The 19576-nt window shown below is 37.9% G+C and overlaps 1 protein-coding gene across 1 annotated transcript in view; it reads right to left on the reverse strand.

The window, feature by feature from the left end:
- Positions 1–12418: 12418 nt before the first annotated feature.
- Positions 12419–19576, reverse strand: part of sdccag8 (SHH signaling and ciliogenesis regulator sdccag8) — a 40654-nt gene continuing 33496 nt past the window's right edge. Inside the window, exons 17-18 of the mRNA XM_089116939.1 lie at positions 12813–12906; positions 12419–12699 (exon numbers count right to left, since the gene is read on the reverse strand). Coding sequence (XP_088973065.1) covers positions 12691–12699; positions 12813–12906 — 103 coding nt within the window. The 3' untranslated portion in view covers positions 12419–12690. The remainder of the gene's footprint in view (positions 12700–12812; positions 12907–19576) is intronic.

Consider the following 19576-nt stretch of genomic DNA (forward strand, 5'->3'; position numbering starts at 1 on the left):
TTGGGCGAAAAATTAAGTTTCTCCAATCTTCTCAAAGCTCTGGATTATGATAGAGGGTTGTGAAACTTTGACCTGAGTGCAAAAATGGAGGCTCTAGACCCTTCCAGAGCTGAGATATCAAAATTCAAAATTTCGACCCGAAAAAAAAACAACAGTGTTACCCCTTTTGTTTTTTTTCATTTTTGGGCGAAAAATTAAGTTTCTCCAATCTTCTCAAAACTCTGGATTATGATAGAGGGCTGTGAAACTTTGACCTGAGTGCAAAAATGGAGGCTCTAGACCCTTCCAGAGCTGAGATATCAAAATTCAAAATTTCGACCCGAAAAAAAAACGACAGTGTTACCCCTTTTGTTTTTTTTCATTTTTGGGCGAAAAATTAAGTTTCTCCAATCTTCTCAAAACTCTGGATTATGATAGAGGGCTGTGAAACTTTGACCTGAGTGCAAAAATGGAGGCTCTAGACCCTTCCAGAGCTGAGATATCAAAATTCAAAATTTCGACCCGAAAAAAAACCGACAGTGTTACCCCTTTTGTTTTTTTTTCATTTTTGGGCGAAAAATTAAGTTTCTCCAATCTTCTCAAAACTCTGGATTATGATAGAGGGCTGTGAAACTTTGACCTGAGTGCAAAAATGGAGGCTCTAGACCCTTCCAGAGCTGAGATATCAAAATTCAAAATTTCGACCCGAAAAAAAAAACGACAGTGTTACCCCTTTTGGTTTTTTTCATTTTTGGGCAAAAAATATTACGTTTCTCCAATCTTCTCAAAACTCTGGATTATGATAGAGGGCCACGAGACTTTGACCTGAGTGCAAAAATGGAGGCTCTAGACCCTTCCAGAGCTGAGATATCAAAATTCAAAATTTCGACCCGAAAAAAAAACGACAGTGTTACCCCTTTTGTTTTTTTTTGTTTTTGGGGGCGAAAAATTACGTTTCTCCAATCTTCTCAAAACTCTGGATTATGATAGAGGGCTGTGAAACTTTGACCTGAGTGCAAAAATGGAGGCTCTAGACCCTTCCAGAGCTGAGATATCAAAATTCAAAATTTCGACCCGAAAAAAAAACGACAGTGTTACCCCTTTCGTTTTTTTTCATTTTTGGGCGAAAAATTACGTTTCTCCAATCTTCTCAAAACTCTGGATTATGATAGAGGGCCACGAGACTTTGACCTGAGTGCAAAAATGGAGGCTCTAGACCCTTCCAGAGCTGAGATATCAAAATTCAAAATTTCGACCCGAAAAAAAACGACAGTGTTACCCCTTTTGTTTTTTTTCATTTTTGGGCGAAAAATTAAGTTTCTCCAATCTTCTCAAAACTCTGGATTATGATAGAGGGCTGTGAAACTTTGACCTGAGTGCAAAAATGGAGGCTCTAGACCCTTCCAGAGCTGAGATATCAAAATTCAAAATTTCGACCCGAAAAAAAAAACGACAGTGTTACCCCTTTTGTTTTTTTTCATTTTTGGGCGAAAAATTAAGTTTCTCCAATCTTCTCAAAGCTCTGGATTATGATAGAGGGCTGTGAAACTTTGACCTGAGTGCAAAAATGGAGGCTCTAGACCCTTCCAGAGCTGAGATATCAAAATTCAAAATTTCGACCCGAAAAAACAACAACAGTGTTACCCCTTTTGTTTTTTTTCATTTTTGGGCGAAAAATTAAGTTTCTCCAATCTTCTCAAAACTCTGGATTATGATAGAGGGCTGTGAAACTTTGACCTGAGTGCAAAAATGGAGGCTATAGACCCTTCCAGAGCTGAGATATCAAAATTCAAAATTTCGACCCGAAAAAAAAACGACAGTGTTACCCCTTTTGTTTTTTTTCATTTTTGGGCGAAAAATTAAGTTTCTCCAATCTTCTCAAAACTCTGGATTATGATAGAGGGCTGTGAAACTTTGACCTGAGTACAAAAATGGAGGCTCTAGACCCTTCCAGAGCTGAGATATCAAAATTCAAAATTTCGACCCGAAAAAAAAACGACAGTGTTACCCCTTTTGTTTTTTTTCATTTTTGGGCGAAAAATTAAGTTTCTCCAATCTTCTCAAAACTCTGGATTATGATAGAGGGCTGTGAAACTTTGACCTGAGTGCAAAAATGGAGGCTCTAGACCCTTCCAGAGCTGAGATATCAAAATTCAAAATTTCGACCCGAAAAAAAAACGACAGTGTTCCCCTTTTGTTTTTTTTCATTTTTGGGCGAAAAATTAAGTTTCTCCAATCTTCTCAAAACTCTGGATTATGATAGAGGGCTGTGAAACTTTGACCTGAGTGCAAAAATGGAGGCTCTAGACCCTTCCAGAGCTGAGATATCAAAATTCAAAATTTCGACCCGAAAAAAAAACGACAGTGTTACCCCTTTTGTTTTTTTTCGTTTTTGGGCGAAAAATTAAGTTTCTCCAATCTTCTCAAAACTCTGGATTATGATAGAGGGCTGTGAAACTTTGACCTGAGTGCAAAAATGGAGGCTCTAGACCCTTCCAGAGCTGAGATATCAAAATTCAAAATTTCGACCCGAAAAAAAAACGACAGTGTTACCCCTTTCGTTTTTTTTTCATTTTTGGGCGAAAAATTAAGTTTCTCCAATCTTCTCAAAACTCTGGATTATGATAGAGGGCTGTGAAACTTTGACCTGAGTGCAAAAATGGAGGCTCTAGACCCTTCCAGAGCTGAGATATCAAAATTCAAAATTTCGACCCGAAAAAAAAACGACAGTGTTACCCCTTTTGTTTTTTTTCGTTTTTGGGCGAAAAATTAAGTTTCTCCAATCTTCTCAAAACTCTGGTTTATGATAGAGGGCTGTGAAACTTTGACCTGAGTGCAAAAATGGAGGCTCTAGACCCTTCCAGAGCTGAGATATCAAAATTCAAAATTTCGACCCGAAAAAAAAACGACAGTGTTACCCCTTTCGTTTTTTTTTCATTTTTGGGCGAAAAATTAAGTTTCTCCAATCTTCTCAAAACTCTGGATTATGATAGAGGGCTGTGAAACTTTGACCTGAGTGCAAAAATGGAGGCTCTAGACCCTTCCAGAGCTGAGATATCAAAATTCAAAATTTCGACCCGAAAAAAAAACGACAGTGTTACCCCTTTTGTTTTTTTTTCATTTTTGGGCGAAAAATTAAGTTTCTCCAATCTTCTCAAAACTCTGGATTATGATAGAGGGTTGTGAAACTTTGACCTGAGTGCAAAAATGGAGGCTCTAGACCCTTCCAGAGCTGAGATATCAAAATTCAAAATTTCGACCCGAAAAAAAAACGACAGTGTTACCCCTTTCGTTTTTTTCATTTTTGGGCGAAAAATTAAGTTTCTCCAATCTTCTCAAAACTCTGGATTATGATAGAGGGCTGTGAAACTTTTACCTGAGTGCAAAAATGGAGGCTCTAGACCCTTCCAGAGCTGAGATATCAAAATTCAAAATTTCGACCCGAAAAAAAAACGACAGTGTTACCCCTTTTGTTTTTTTTCATTTTTGGGCAAAAAATATTACGTTTCTCCAATCTTCTCAAAACTCTGGATTATGATAGAGGGCCACGAGACTTTGACCTGAGTGCAAAAATGGAGGCTCTAGACCCTTCCAGAGCTGAGATATCAAAATTCAAAATTTCGACCCGAAAAAAAAACGACAGTGTTACCCCTTTTGTTTTTTTTCATTTTTGGGCGAAAAATTACGTTTCTCCAATCTTCTCAAAACTCTGGATTATGATAGAGGGCTGTGAAACTTTGACCTGAGTGCAAAAATGGAGGCTCTAGACCCTTCCAGAGCTGACATATCAAAATTCAAAATTTCGACCCGAAAAAAAAACCGACAGTGTTACCCCTTTCGTTTTTTTTCATTTTTGGGCGAAAAATTACGTTTCTCCAATCTTCTCAAAACTCTGGATTATGATAGAGGGCCACGAGACTTTGACCTGAGTGCAAAAATGGAGGCTCTAGACCCTTCCAGAGCTGAGATATCAAAATTCTAAATTTCGACCCGAAAAAAAAACGACAGTGTTACCCCTTTTGTTTTTTTTCATTTTTGGGCGAAAAATTAAGTTTCTCCAATCTTCTCAAAACTCTGGATTATGATAGAGGGCTGTGAAACTTTGACCTGAGTGCAAAAATGGAGGCTCTAGACCCTTCCAGAGCTGAGATATCAAAATTCAAAATTTCGACCCGAAAAAAAAAACGACAGTGTTACCCCTTTTGTTTTTTTTCATTTTTGGGCGAAAAATTACGTTTCTCCAATCTTCTCAAAGCTCTGGATTATGATAGAGGGCTGTGAAACTTTGACCTGAGTGCAAAAATGGAGGCTCTAGACCCTTCCAGAGCTGAGATATCAAAATTCAAAATTTCGACCCGAAAAAAAAACAACAGTGTTACCCCTTTTGTTTTTTTTTCATTTTTGGGCGAAAAATTAAGTTTCTCCAATCTTCTCAAAACTCTGGATTATGATAGAGGGCTGTGAAACTTTGACCTGAGTGCAAAAATGGAGGCTCTAGACCCTTCCAGAGCTGAGATATCAAAATTCAAAATTTCGACCCGAAAAAAAAACGACAGTGTTACCCCTTTTGTTTTTTTTCATTTTTGGGCGAAAAATTAAGTTTCTCCAATCTTCTCAAAACTCTGGATTATGATAGAGGGCTGTGAAACTTTGACCTGAGTACAAAAATGGAGGCTCTAGACCCTTCCAGAGCTGAGATATCAAAATTCAAAATTTCGACCCGAAAAAAAACCGACAGTGTTACCCCTTTTGTTTTTTTTCATTTTTGGGCGAAAAATTAAGTTTCTCCAATCTTCTCAAAACTCTGGATTATGATAGAGGGCTGTGAAACTTTGACCTGAGTGCAAAAATGGAGGCTCTAGACCCTTCCAGAGCTGAGATATCAAAATTCAAAATTTCGACCCGAAAAAAAAACGACAGTGTTACCCCTTTTGTTTTTTTTCATTTTTGGGCGAAAAATTAAGTTTCTCCAATCTTCTCAAAACTCTGGATTATGATAGAGGGCTGTGAAACTTTGACCTGAGTGCAAAAATGGAGGCTCTAGACCCTTCCAGAGCTGAGATATCAAAATTCAAAATTTCGACCCGAAAAAAAAACAACAGTGTTACCCCTTTTGTTTTTTTTCATTTTTGGGCGAAAAATTAAGTTTCTCCAATCTTCTCAAAACTCTGGATTATGATAGAGGGCTGTGAAACTTTGACCTGAGTGCAAAAATGGAGGCTCTAGACCCTTCCAGAGCTGAGATATCAAAATTCAAAATTTCGACCCGAAAAAAAAACGACAGTGTTACCCCTTTTGTTTTTTTTCATTTTTGGGCGAAAAATTAAGTTTCTCCAATCTTCTCAAAACTCTGGATTATGATAGAGGGCTGTGAAACTTTGACCTGAGTACAAAAATGGAGGCTCTAGACCCTTCCAGAGCTGAGATATCAAAATTCAAAATTTCGACCCGAAAAAAAACCGACAGTGTTACCCCTTTTGTTTTTTTTCATTTTTGGGCGAAAAATTAAGTTTCTCCAATCTTCTCAAAACTCTGGATTATGATAGAGGGCTGTGAAACTTTGACCTGAGTGCAAAAATGGAGGCTCTAGACCCTTCCAGAGCTGAGATATCAAAATTCAAAATTTCGACCCGAAAAAAAAACGACAGTGTTACCCCTTTTGTTTTTTTTCATTTTTGGGCGAAAAATTAAGTTTCTCCAATCTTCTCAAAACTCTGGATTATGATAGAGGGCTGTGAAACTTTGACCTGAGTGCAAAAATGGAGGCTCTAGACCCTTCCAGAGCTGAGATATCAAAATTCAAAATTTCGACCCGAAAAAAAAACGACAGTGTTACCCCTTTTGTTTTTTTTCGTTTTTGGGCGAAAAATTAAGTTTCTCCAATCTTCTCAAAACTCTGGATTATGATAGAGGGCTGTGAAACTTTGACCTGAGTGAAAAAATGGAGGCTCTAGACCCTTCCAGAGCTGAGATATCAAAATTCAAAATTTCGACCCGAAAAAAAAACGACAGTGTTACCCCTTTTGTTTTTTTTCATTTTTGGGCGAAAAATTAAGTTTCTCCAATCTTCTCAAAACTCTGGATTATGATAGAGGGCTGTGAAACTTTGACCTGAGTGCAAAAATGGAGGCTCTAGACCCTTCCAGAGCTGAGATATCAAAATTCAAAATTTCGACCCGAAAAAAAAACGACAGTGTTACCCCTTTTGTTTTTTTTCGTTTTTGGGCGAAAAATTAAGTTTCTCCAATCTTCTCAAAACTCTGGATTATGATAGAGGGCTGTGAAACTTTGACCTGAGTGCAAAAATGGAGGCTCTAGACCCTTCCAGAGCTGAGATATCAAAATTCAAAATTTCGACCCGAAAAAAAACCGACAGTGTTACCCCTTTCGTTTTTTTTTTTCATTTTTGGGCGAAAAATTAAGTTTCTCCAATCTTCTCAAAACTCTGGATTATGATAGAGGGCTGTGAAACTTTGACCTGAGTGCAAAAATGGAGGCTCTAGACCCTTCCAGAGCTGAGATATGAAAATTCAAAATTTCGACCCGAAAAAAAAACGACAGTGTTACCCCTTTTGTTTTTTTTTTCATTTTTGGGCGAAAAATTAAGTTTCTCCAATCTTCTCAAAACTCTGGATTATGATAGAGGGCTGTGAAACTTTGACCTGAGTGCAAAAATGGAGGCTCTAGACCCTTCCAGAGCTGAGATATCAAAATTCAAAATTTCGACCCGAAAAAAAACGACAGTGTTACCCCTTTCGTTTTTTTTCATTTTTGGGCGAAAAATTAAGTTTCTCCAATCTTCTCAAAACTCTGGATTATGATAGAGGGCTGTGAAACTTTTACCTGAGTGCAAAAATGGAGGCTCTAGACCCTTCCAGAGCTGAGATATCAAAATTCAAAATTTCGACCCGAAAAAAAAACGACAGTGTTACCCCTTTTGTTTTTTTTCATTTTTGGGCGAAAAATTAAGTTTCTCCAATCTTCTCAAAACTCTGGATTATGATAGAGGGCTGTGAAACTTTGACCTGAGTGCAAAAATGGAGGCTCTAGACCCTTCCAGAGCTGAGATATCAAAATTCAAAATTTCGACCCGAAAAAAAAAAACGACAGTGTTACCCCTTTCGTTTTTTTTCATTTTTGGGCGAAAAATTAAGTTTCTCCAATCTTCTCAAAACTCTGGATTATGATAGAGGGCTGTGAAACTTTGACCTGAGTGCAAAAATGGAGGCTCTAGACCCTTCCAGAGCTGAGATATCAAAATTCAAAATTTCAACCCGAAAAAAAAAACGACAGTGTTACCCCTTTCGTTTTTTTTCATTTTTGGGCGAAAAATTAAGTTTCTCCAATCTTCTCAAAACTCTGGATTATGATAGAGGGCTGTGAAACTTTGACCTGAGTGCAAAAATGGAGGCTCTAGACCCTTCCAGAGCTGAGATATCAAAATTCAAAATTTCGACCCGAAAAAAAAAAACGACAGTGTTACCCCTTTCGTTTTTTTTCATTTTCGGGCGAAAAATTAAGTTTCTCCAATCTTCTCAAAGCTCTGGATTATGATAGAGGGCTGTGAAACTTTGACCTGAGTGCAAAAATGGAGGCTCTAGACCCTTCCAGAGCTGAGATATCAAAATTCAAAATTTCGACCCGAAAAAAAAACAACAGTGTTACCCCTTTCGTTTTTGGGTGAAAAATTAAGTTTCTCCAATCTTCTCAAAACTCTGGATTATGATAGAGGGCCATGAGACTTTGACCTGAGTGCAAAAATGGAGGCTCTAGACCCTTCCAGAGCTGAGATATCGATATTCAAAATTTCGACCCGAAAAAAAAACGACAGTGTTACCCCTTTCGTTTTTTTTTTTGTTTTCGGGCGAAAAATTAAGTTTCTCCAATCTTCTCAAAACTCTGGATTCTGATAGAGGGCCACGAGACTTTGATCAAAAATGGAGGCTCTAGAGCCTTTTTCAAAAATGGAGGCTCTACACCCTTCCACAGCTGAGATATCAAAATTCAAAATTTCGACCCGAAAAAAAAACGACAGTGTTACCCCTTTCGTTTTTTTTCGTTTTCGAGCGAAAAATTAAGTTTCTCCAATCTTCTCAAAACTCTGGATTATGATAGAGGGCCACGAGACTTTGACCTGAGTGCAAAAATGGAGGCTCTAGACCCTTCCAGAGCTGAGATATCGAAACTCAAAATTTCGAACCAAAAAAAAAAAACGACAGTGGTACCCCTTTCGTTTTTTTGGGGGGGTGAAAAATGAAGTTTTTCCAATCTTCTCAAAACTCTGGATTCTGATAGAGGGCCATGAGACTTAAACCTGAGTGCAAAAATGGAGGCTCTAGACCCTTCCAGAGCTGAGATATCGGAACTCAAAAATTCGACCCAAAAAAAACGGCAGTGGTACCCCTTTCGTTTTTTTTGGGGCGAAAAATGAAGTTTTTCCAATCTTCTCAAAACTCTGGATTCTGATAGAGGGCCATGAGACTTAAACCTGAGTGCAAAAATGGAGGCTCTAGACCCTTCCAGAGCTGAGATATCGAAACTCAAAATTTCGACCCCCCAAAAAAAACGACAGTGGTACCCCTTTCGTTTTTTTTGGGGGGTGAAAAATGAAGTTTTTCCAATCTTCTCAAAACTCTGGATTCTGATAGAGGGCCATGAGACTTAAACCTGAGTGCAAAAATGGAGGCTCTAGACCCTTCCAGAGCTGAGATATCGAAACTCAAAAATTCGACCCAAAAAAAAAAACGACAGTGGTACCCCTTTCGTTTTTTTTTGGGGCGAAAAATGAAGTTTTTCCAATGTTCTCAAAACTCTGGATTCTGATAGAGGGCCATGAGACTTAAACCTGAGTGCAAAAATGGAGGCTCTAGACCTTTCCAGAGCTGAGATATCGAAACTCAAAAATTCGACCCAAAAAAAAAAAAACGACAGTGGTACCCCTTTCGTTTTTTTGGGGGGGGGGGGGGGGTGAAAAATGAAGTTTCTCCAATCTTCTCAAAACTCTGGATTCTGATAGAGGGCAATGAGACTTAAACCTGAGAGCAAAAATGGAGGCACTAGACCCTTCCAGAGCTGAGATATCGAAACTCAAAAATTCGACCCAAAAAAAAAAAACGACAGTGGTACCCCTTTCGTTTTTTTTTTTTTTTTGGGCGAAAAATTAAGTTTCTCCAATCTTCTCAAAACTCTGGATTCTGATAGAGGACCATGAGACTTAAATCTGAGTGCAAAAATGGAGGCTCTAGACCTTTCCAGAGCTGAGATATCGAAACTCAAAAATTCGACCCAAAAAAAAAAAAAAAAACCAGTGGTACCCCTTTCGTTTTTTTTTTTTTGGGCGAAAAATGAAGTTTTTCCAATCTTCTCAAAACTCTGGATTCTGATAGAGGGACATGGGACTTTGACCTGAGTGCAAAAATGGAGGCTCTAGACCCTTCCAGAGGTGAGATATTGAGATATTTATAATGGCACAAATGCTACGTGGGATGGAGGGACTCATCCATGGCACCACTTCCAGGATACAGCTCTGGGCTCCTCATCCTCAGTGCTCACACCAGTCTGCAGACATTTCAGATCCTACAAAAATGCACAAACATTATACAAAAGCAGTCATTTTAACACACAATGTCATTTGATTTATGTATTCAAAATAACCTTACTTTATATTTGAGTAAAGTCCCTAAAACAAATGGTGCCATCATCTTTCCTTGCAGGTCCTGCTCCACCACAAAAGCTCTGCAGCAAAAGCACAGAAATCAAGAATCAGAGAAGTGTTGTAATTTCTCTACTTGAATTTACAATAATTCAAATAAACTATAACTTAAGATTTAATAGATTGTGTTATCCATTTCTGTAGTATAGTCACTCAAAGCCTTTGATGACAGAATTCAGCATCATGAGCCTCTCTCCACCGGATAAACACACGCATGTTCTTCTGTCCTTGTAACGATCTTCTTGAAACTCTGGATTCTGATAGAGGGCCATGGGACTGAGCTGAGATATTTATAATGGCACAAATGCTACGTGGGATCTCAATATCTCACCTCTGGAAGGGTCTAGAGCCTCCATTTTTGCACTCAGATCTAAGTCCCATGGCCCTCTATCAGAATCCAGAGTTTCAAGAAGATTGGAGAAACTTTTTTTTTTCGCACAAAAAAACAACAACAGGGGTAACACTGTCGTTTTTTTTTTTTTTTTGGGGGGGGGGGGGGGGGGGGGGTCGAAATTTTGAGTTCCCCCCCCAAAAAAACCGTCAGTGGTACCCCTGTCGGTTTTTTTTTTGTGCGAAAAAATAAGTTTCTCCAATCTTCTTGAAACTCTGATTTCAAGAAGATTCTTCATTCTTGATTGCAGTTTTACAAACTAGGATAGCCTACACTAGAGCATACAAGCACGTTACGAACTTTGAGTTTGTGTGACCCTGGCACATATCATTTTTTCCTAATTTCAGACGAAATTTGAAATTTCAGGCATTGGGAAAAGCCCATTGAACACCCAAGACAAGTTAGCTTGATTACTAGCAAAGAATGGTAGCTAGCTAGAAGCCAGATAACAACATGCAACCTACAGTTTAGTGTCCCAAATTGTTCAAATTGACATGAAACCAAAAAAGAATTAAGAGCAGCAAGCTAACGCAAAAAAAAAAACAAACAAACAAAAAAACCTGCCGTTAAGGCTAACGACCTTGACCATTCGCGGCAGTAACCACAGCAGGTTTGTGAAGCTTAAGACAATAACACTAAACTACCAAACACCAGAAGTACACATGAACATAGAATTCACCAGGCTGACCGAACTTACCTTCAATTTAGAGGAAAAGATGGGTTCACCAGCAATCAGCTGTTATTTTGCAATCTGGTTGAAAAACACACCGAATCGCGCCACATGCCTCGCATATTGCCTCGGCCAATCAGAGTGGCTGGCGTTACAGGTTGGTTTATGATGATGTGCTGCCTCAGCCAATCAGAGTGACTTTCACTGGTTTTTGACTGTGGTTGAAATCCAAAAAGCTCTTGATAGAGTTGTCCTCGACTGTCCTTGACTTTTCTGCTGCTGTTAGTTCTTTTTAAATTAGAAATAAGGTGGATAGACCTAATATAGGCTACCATGAAATTAAAAAATACATATATGCATAAATAAATAACTTGATTAGGCTACTTAATATAAAAAACAGTTAAAGAATAAGAGGAAAATGTATAAAAAGAAAAACAACAAACATCTGGTTATAAGTGTGGATTAACATCCAAAGATGTTATCATATATTTTGAAAACAGCTTCTGTAAATGTTATGATGAATCTTATGATTTTATTAGGTAAATTTCATATTCATAAGAGTAAAATGAATAATTCTAAACCTTGTTTGAAGTTTTTTATGGTCTGATTTTCAATTTTATATTGAGTCTCTCAAATGCATCGATAAAAAAAAATGTAGTGATATCATGTTATTGTTGTAATTGTTGTGCGTTATTTGTAATGTTAAAAAAAAAAACAAAAAAAACAGAGCAATTAGATTATACTGAGCCTGATCTATTTCTACCAGACATTGTCCTAGAATGAAGTTATACCTTTCAGAATAATGTTACCTGGGATAAAACTCCCCTACCCTTATTTGCATGTGTATAGCTCACACCATTTTCATTTACATGTCAAAGCCTCCTCTAGAATTAGGAGAAGGGGGACATGGGGGGACAACTGGCAAGCAAGGCCCACGTCAATTTCCGACAATTCACGGCAGTTTTTGGTGTTGCCTGCAAATTGCCGTTTGCAGTTGTAAACCTGAACTTCCACGACAATCTACAGTGCCGCTTACTGACGAAAATCCAACTTTTCATGCAGTGACCCCTGTCGACTTTTTCGGTGCAAAAAAAAAAGTTTCTCTGATCTTCTCGAAACTCTGGATTCTGATAGAGGGCCATGGGACTTAGACATGAGTGCTAAAATGGAGGCTCTAGACCCTTTCAGAGCTGAGATATTGAGATCCCACGTAGCATTTATCCCACTATTTTTATAATGGCATAAATGCTACGTGGGATGTCCATATCTCAGCTCTGGAAGGGTCTAGAGCCTCCATTTTTACACTCAGGTCTAAGTCTCATGGCCCTCTATCAGTATCCAGAGTTTCGAGAAGATCGGAGTGGTATAGGCGTAACTGACAATAGAGGAACAGAAATCTTTTAGATTCCATCAAAAAAGAGCTTCATTTTTGATCCAAAAAGGTTGGAGGTCTTATAGGTTGGAGCCACATCAGGGTGAGTAATTACTGACAGAAGTTTCATTTTTGAGTGAACTAACCCTAGTAAAACGAATAAAAAAGAGAGCGAGGTAAGATGTAAGTAGCGAAAAAAATGTATCTTCCAAGCTGGGTTTTTTTTTTTGTGTGTGTATTTTTTTAATTTTCTCCAGTGGCATTAAGACAGATAGTGGACAGATGACAAATAAATTAATAGTTTTCTTCTATTTATTTCAAAAAGGGACAGTGTACTTTAATCAACATTCATGAACCCAAAGGCTAATTATCATTGGTAGTCCCTTTGCCAGCAATAATAATAATTTATTAACCAGAAATTATAAACAACTCTGTAAAATACAGTTAAATGGCACATGTTATACAATAAGTTATATACAATAATAATTAAAAAAAGGGGAAGGGAGCATGGTATTGTTATGACAAAAGTTCTGAAACGTTTTGACTTGAACCTGCATCTCTGTGACTCAGCATGTCTGAAAAGTATGGCATATGATGTGTAAGTACTTTACAAATAATATATCAATGAAAAGAGTAATAATAGAATCTACAATAATGTGAAGAATACTAGTGTAAAGGGAAGACTGACCTGGACCCGCTCCTGCATGAGCTGCTTCTGTCTGCTGAGGAGCTGCAGCACCTGCTGAGAGCTGGCCTGACAGTGCTGGTCCAGCTGCTGCAGTCTGACAACACACACACACATTGAGACTGAGCTTCAGAGAGCTGGCTGCTTGTCAACAGCATGCTCGGAAATTTGGGTTGTTTGTTGAGAGAAGAGCAGAATCGTTAAGCGGTTTCACAATAAATCTGTCAAAAATCATTTTCACAAAGTGAACATTTAACAGAATATCGTTAATGCACCCAACAAAAATGAAAATTCATCCATTATATTTCATCCCTCCTTTTTGTAACACATAAAATTGGCAATGTCTAAGTTTCTATACTGGAAAAGTAAATACTGGAGCTAGTAATGTTCCATAAAGTCACTCATACATTTGCCAGGGAAATGAAATCAACCTATGAATGGCTTACTCTGTCCACACATGGAGCAAGTACAGACCTTAGTTGGGTTAGACCATAGACTAAAAAATATGGACAAAGCGTCTGTGACGTCACCCATAGACTCTCTGAGGAACGGGTTTGAGGCTTTTTATGGGGGGTATGGGCGGCGCCATACTGGAAAATCTTGGGAAATAAAAAATACAAAAGTTTCAGAAAGGATACAGAGGTGGTATGATGTGTTGTGTCAGGTCATGGCCAAGACGTCAAATTCACACGGCACAGCCCGTTATCAGCTGTCAATCAAAGTTAACCGCCCTTATTGTTATACATTTTATATCTAAATATGATCTAAACTAACGAGTTAGAAAAAAATTCACCCCCCTCACAGTTGTCAGGCATGCGGAACATATTGAAGATTACAATAAAAGTCCATGGGACCAAACTGCAAACAAACGAATTTATGCTGTGAAAACGGATATTTTAACATGACGTCTATGGACATTTGCTCCCTTTTGGGACCGGCCTCTAGCGGATTTGAGATGTATTGCAGTTTTTCGCACTTCCGGGTAGGCTTCATCTTTCAGAATAGAATGTTGCCGCTTGGCTTAGACAACATATATCATTTTACGTGAAATGAAAACAAGGCAATTGAAATAGTCTTTTCAATGGGACGCAATGTATAAAGGTCCTAGAATCGATCATGCTATTTTCAGAACTCACAACTGTTTTATGGAGTTTTGGACTACTTTGGGAAGTTCCAGCTGAACGATAGTGTTAAATAGTACAATCCGTTGAAAACACTGTGATTCTATCCCTCACAGTTCTGTTTTCATTACTGTCAGAAAAGAAATATGGTGCTATACTGACTAAGGTTTAAAAAAAACAAGATACAAATGACACGATTCACAGACTGATTTCATGAAATGGCGTATGAATGACACACCAATTCGTATTTCCATTTTTGGCGTGCTATCAACACCCATAATCGCTTTTCAGCAGGTTTATCGACGCCATTGACTTAACGTTACATTACTGTATACTATATATAAAAATAAGACCTACCCCAACCCCGTCCCTAAACCTACCCGTCACTGGGGTTAATAGCATTTATGATTCTTCCCCTACCATCCCAGGAAAAAAAATAATCGCTCCCCAGATGTAGATTTACATTTTGCTTCGTTTCGCTCAGACATTTAACGGCATGTACATACACATGTAATCACTCGGACATTTAAAGGCGTGTACATATACACGTAATCACTCGGACATTTAACGGCGTAGACATACAAGCAAAAGATGACGCTTCGTTTCGGCGTCGACATACATGCGGATAGCTCAAAATGCGTATAGATAACATGCCACTTGAATTGAAAGTGGTGTGTATGTTTACGCAAAGTCATGATGCCGCGTTGAGATTCAGTATAATGTCCATGTGCTGCTGTACAGGATTCCAACAGAATATGGAGAACATGGGCCTCCAGCTTCTCTTGTTGACCAGTGCCAGATCAATTTTTAAAGCCTTTCTCTTTTTGAGGCGAAACAGTGATTCTGCCTTTCACAATAATTGTCATTCACCTCTGATTCCCATTTTAAATCCCATTTCATTTGGGAGTGTGAGCAGAATAGTTCTCCTGACTGCACCAGACAGCTTGTTCCTGTCCTCGGGCCTCAGTCTCGAGCGCTTTTCTTTTGTCTCATCCTTTGATTCGTCTGCTGGCCTTCCTAGCGTGATCTCAGGGCTGTGGTGGGCATCCTGTCCCATGCTCAGGCCCTGCTGTTTCGGGAGCTGGCGCCACTGCTGCCGCCCACCTCCAGAGTCTGGCAGCGCTCTGACACTGGCCCTAACCTCCTCCACACACTATTTAGCTCCAAATGTTCTTCTGTATTAGTGCACTCATCCAAAACTTTATCCACAATTTTTGCTCTTCTTCAGGACTTTCACAAAGTACCATTCATCTGCCATTGTTTACCAAAATAAGAAATAGAATAACAATAAAAACTTAAGAAGTGAGAGCCATCTCCATTATTTGTAAACCTTGTTAAGCTCTGTTAGTGGACCATCTGCTTTTTTGACACAGGGTTTTCTTTTCTTCCCAAAATGCATTAGTAAAAAAAAAAAAAATCATTAATATGTAGCTAGAAAAACACCCTAATCACTCCAAGAGAACATGCATAAACTCTATGTGCATATGGCATGACTTACTGTTGGAGTTACTAGATATGACAAATGAGTTGTATAATGTGTATGACTTTGACATCTATGACTCAGATAAGGATTTTTTTAAACAAAAAATACATTGAGCTTATAGATCCAAGTACATAACTTTACAGCCCTCTTCTCATCCCCCATTCGAAAATTATTAAAATAAATTTGAAAATAAAAACTTTAAAATTACAAATGTTAAATGTAACTAAATGTTAGTATACTAACGTTCAAAGGTTTGGTGTCAGTGGGATTTTTTATTTATTTATTGAAATTAAAATTTTTATTCAGCAAGGATGCATTAAATTGATCAAAAGTGACTTAATGATTGCAAAAATATTAAGCAGTGCAACTGTTTTCAAAATTGATAATACATTTTTCTAGCAGCAAATCAGCATATTAGCATGATTTCTGAAGGATCATGTGACTCTGAAGACTGGAGTAATGATGCTGAAAATTTAGAATAAATTACATTTCAAAGTATATTCAAATAGACAAGTTATTATATATTTTTTTCATTTATAGTTATTTTAAATTGTAGAAATATTTCACAATATTACCGTTTTAACTGTATTTTTGATCAGCCATGGTGAGCATAAGAGCATAACTTCTTTCAAACACATTTAAAAAATTGTGCAACTCCAAAATATTCGTTAATAACAGTAACCTATGGCTCTAATAATATTGGAGTACTTTTCAAAGCAGTGAGGAATTAAAAATATGGTCGCAAGAATGAATGTAATGACTATTAATACCTTTTCATGTTTAGGCAAAATCTAATTATAACCCCAACATAATATCACTGGAGATTTTTTGGTGAATCTAAAAACAAAGTTTGCTCTTTATGCGGAGAGTGTCCGTGTGTTGACTGAGTCCAGCAGAATCAGCTCCGTCAGAGCACTCAAGGCAGTTTGTCTAATTCTCTCACCTCACACACAAGCCATCTGCAGCACCTTTGCACCTCTGGAGACATTAACCTATTATACAATCACACCGCCCTTAATCAGCAAATGTCAAATGCCTCTCAATCTCCCCCATATTTATCTGCTTTACAGCCACTCAGGGAAAAGTCTCGAAACCGTCCAATACGCACGACCCGTGCTCTTGTTCAGGGCCACGTTAGTTTGTGTTTGACTCCCATAAACCATCCCAAAGAAAGAAAAAAAGAGAGAAAACTCCCGTAGTCATCTCTGAAGCTGGACTCACAACGGGAGTCTGATTAAATTAGAAGGCTGTCCAGCAGCTAAGGCTGCAAATCCAATAACCTCCCTCCATTTACTGGCACGCAACTTAATTAGGTTTTTAATACAGCTTAGTGCATGGAGCTGGGCTGAGCTGGCCCGGCCTGGACACTGCTGCCTCTGCCCGCTACTGAGAGAGCTGGAGAAGGGTTTTAAGGGAGAGGAGAGCTTCCCCGCTGACCCTGGTGAAAGGACACCATCTGCTGGCTCCCAGGCTAACTGAAGCCAGATCAACACACAGACACGGTTAACCCGACTGATGCTCTGACAAAAGAGCACTCGGGTAACTGTATTGGCCCTTTACATATCTATAACATGCCAATTAGTTCAGAGAATACCGGCTTTTGTATGTAACTGACTTACTGGGGGAAAATTAAAAAGGTATGCAAGTAACTTTTCCTGCAAATCAATCAAGAAGTCTGTGCTTTTCAAATTGATCTAAAAATGCAATATCTTAAAGAGGAGGTTCTCAAACTGTTCAATCTGAGTATCTAAGCCTACACTGTTGGGGTTGGTAAGATATTTTGTTTAAAAAGAAATACATAATATTCTTATTATAATTTAAAACAACTGTTTTCTAATTTATTATATTTTAAAATGCAATGTATAATTGTTGTTGCAAAGCTGAATTTTCAGCATCACTACCCCAGTGTTCAGTGTCACATGATCCTTCAGAAATCTGATTTGAGCTGATTTGCAGCTCAAGAAGCATTTCTTATTATCAATGCTTGTTTCAGGGTACGTTGAGAAATACAAAGTTCAAACAGCCTTTATTTGAAATAGACAAATCTTGTTACAATATAAATGTCTTTAATGCATCCTTGATAAATAAAAGCATACATTTCTTTAAAATGACTTGATATAGAAATAAAATCTTACCAACCCCAAACTTTTGAACAAATGTAATTGTATGTTAACTGCTTGTGTCACCCTTATTTTTATCAAGTGCTTTTAGTGTCTCACTTCAGTAACATAAAAGTCACTGTTATGCACAAGTGTCACTGGCTAAAACAGCAGTCCAGTAGTTATTTAGTTCCAATTAAATAAAACTAAAACCAAAACAACAGTGTTTGGATTTGCAGCTCAAGACCCAATGTTATATAAAAAAAAAAAGAAAAAGAAAAAAAAACATTGAACGAGACTGCCAAAGTGCCAATGCAATACATTAATACTTTTGGAAAATATCAAACTTTAGCTCTATGGGCGAATCAAAATCAATGTCTACAGTAATAGACAATATGCCTCAGATGCCACGAATTTTGTTTTTTGGTGTAAATTCTCTGCAGGTGATGAGGCGCTCAGTGAGTTTGTTTAATACGAGAGTGCTGCCACCTGTACAGCTGATGGACTGGACTGAAGTCCCTCTGCTCGTGTGGCCTGCTGTGGCCTCAGGGTGCGTGATTTTTCAGACTGATGTTTAGTGCTTAGCATCTGTTTAGCGTAGGGCAAATGAATTGGCCAGAAGCAGTGAATACACTCTCAGCTCTTGCGAAAAGACAAAACAAATCACTACTGTCCATTTTTGTCTTTTTAAAATCATGACATACAGACCCCAAAAAATGGTGATAAAAAAAAAATAGATATCAAAATATAAATTAATACAATTTAAAACGTAAGAAAAACCTTGGAAGGCATCTCATGTGTGAACAATGGTTTTTGAACAGTGCAGCTACACAAATACAACCATTTATCTCTTTTAAGATATTCTAATGAGAACAGGGCTCACAGAATCAGCAGAAATAACAGTTACTTAGTACAGCATATCAGAACAAATGAGGCAGGTTTAGTTCCTTCAATGCACAAACAAACCAATAGAAAAAGATCTCAACAAATGGAATGACAAATCACTAAATCCAGTGAATTTACGAGGCTCGCATCAGCAGCATGCTGCAGATAGTGGCGGGAAGGGGTACGCGAGGCTTGGAGGGAGGATAAGCAGTATAGAATATATGCAATCTGTCTTGGCTTGCCTGGTTAAAACAGGGCTGTCAGCAGCAGCGAGAACACAGTCCCTCACTCATCCATAAACCCTCCTGCTCTGCCAGGGCCAAACACAGGTCCACTGTTTTTCAAAATCTTTTAAATCTTTTTCTTAACATAACTGTTGACAACAACTGAAAAATAACTAAATAAACAAATGTTGTAACTTTTAAATTAAAATAAGTTTCTTTGTCTTTGTACACAATGTAATGGACATTAACACCAGTTAAAAGTTTTGATCTACTAGACTTTATGCTATCTGCTGTTAAAGGGACAATGTTTACTTTTTATGTATTTTATTATTTAAAAATCAATATTTTTATTCATAAATATGTCCTCAATGGTGTACCTCTGCAAATTATCTGACTTAGACTCATAAACGAAGAATTTATTATCTTTATATACAATGGACTGGTAGGTCCACGGAGGATTCCATGTAGTTCCGCCATCTTGAAAAACTATAATAGCAGAGAGGGACAAAAAGTACTAGGCCAACGCGTTTCCACAGTGCGTTTTCTTTCAGAGCCGGCATGACGTGAATAAAGGCAACAGAAACGGAGGAGCAGAGCAGTGAGAGGCACTTGTCACTGCCCCGGCAAGTTTAAAAGGGTGCATTGAAATTCTCATCGCCAGAAAAGTTCAAAATAGATCGTAAAAGGAAACATGACCGGAGATTACAAAAAACACAAGTTAATGTCGGGATAGTTTTTTCCAGGTGTAAAGAGCTAATGCAGGAAAAAGATTTCAAAAGAGACGCTGAAGTCCTTTTTTCTTCTCAATGAGAAAAGTCAATGTCACAGTCTTAATTACAAGCTTTTTTATCATTGTTTGGTTGTGTACTTTATTTTATAGACAGATAAAGATTTATAGTTAAAAGTTGATGATATAACAATGCATGTACTTCAGAAAATATAACAAATAAAGAAG

The sequence above is a fragment of the Pimephales promelas genome, chromosome 11, assembly GCF_988280905.1.
Source record: "Pimephales promelas chromosome 11, fPimPro1.hap1.1, whole genome shotgun sequence".
Taxonomy (NCBI): Eukaryota; Metazoa; Chordata; class Actinopteri; order Cypriniformes; family Leuciscidae; genus Pimephales; species Pimephales promelas.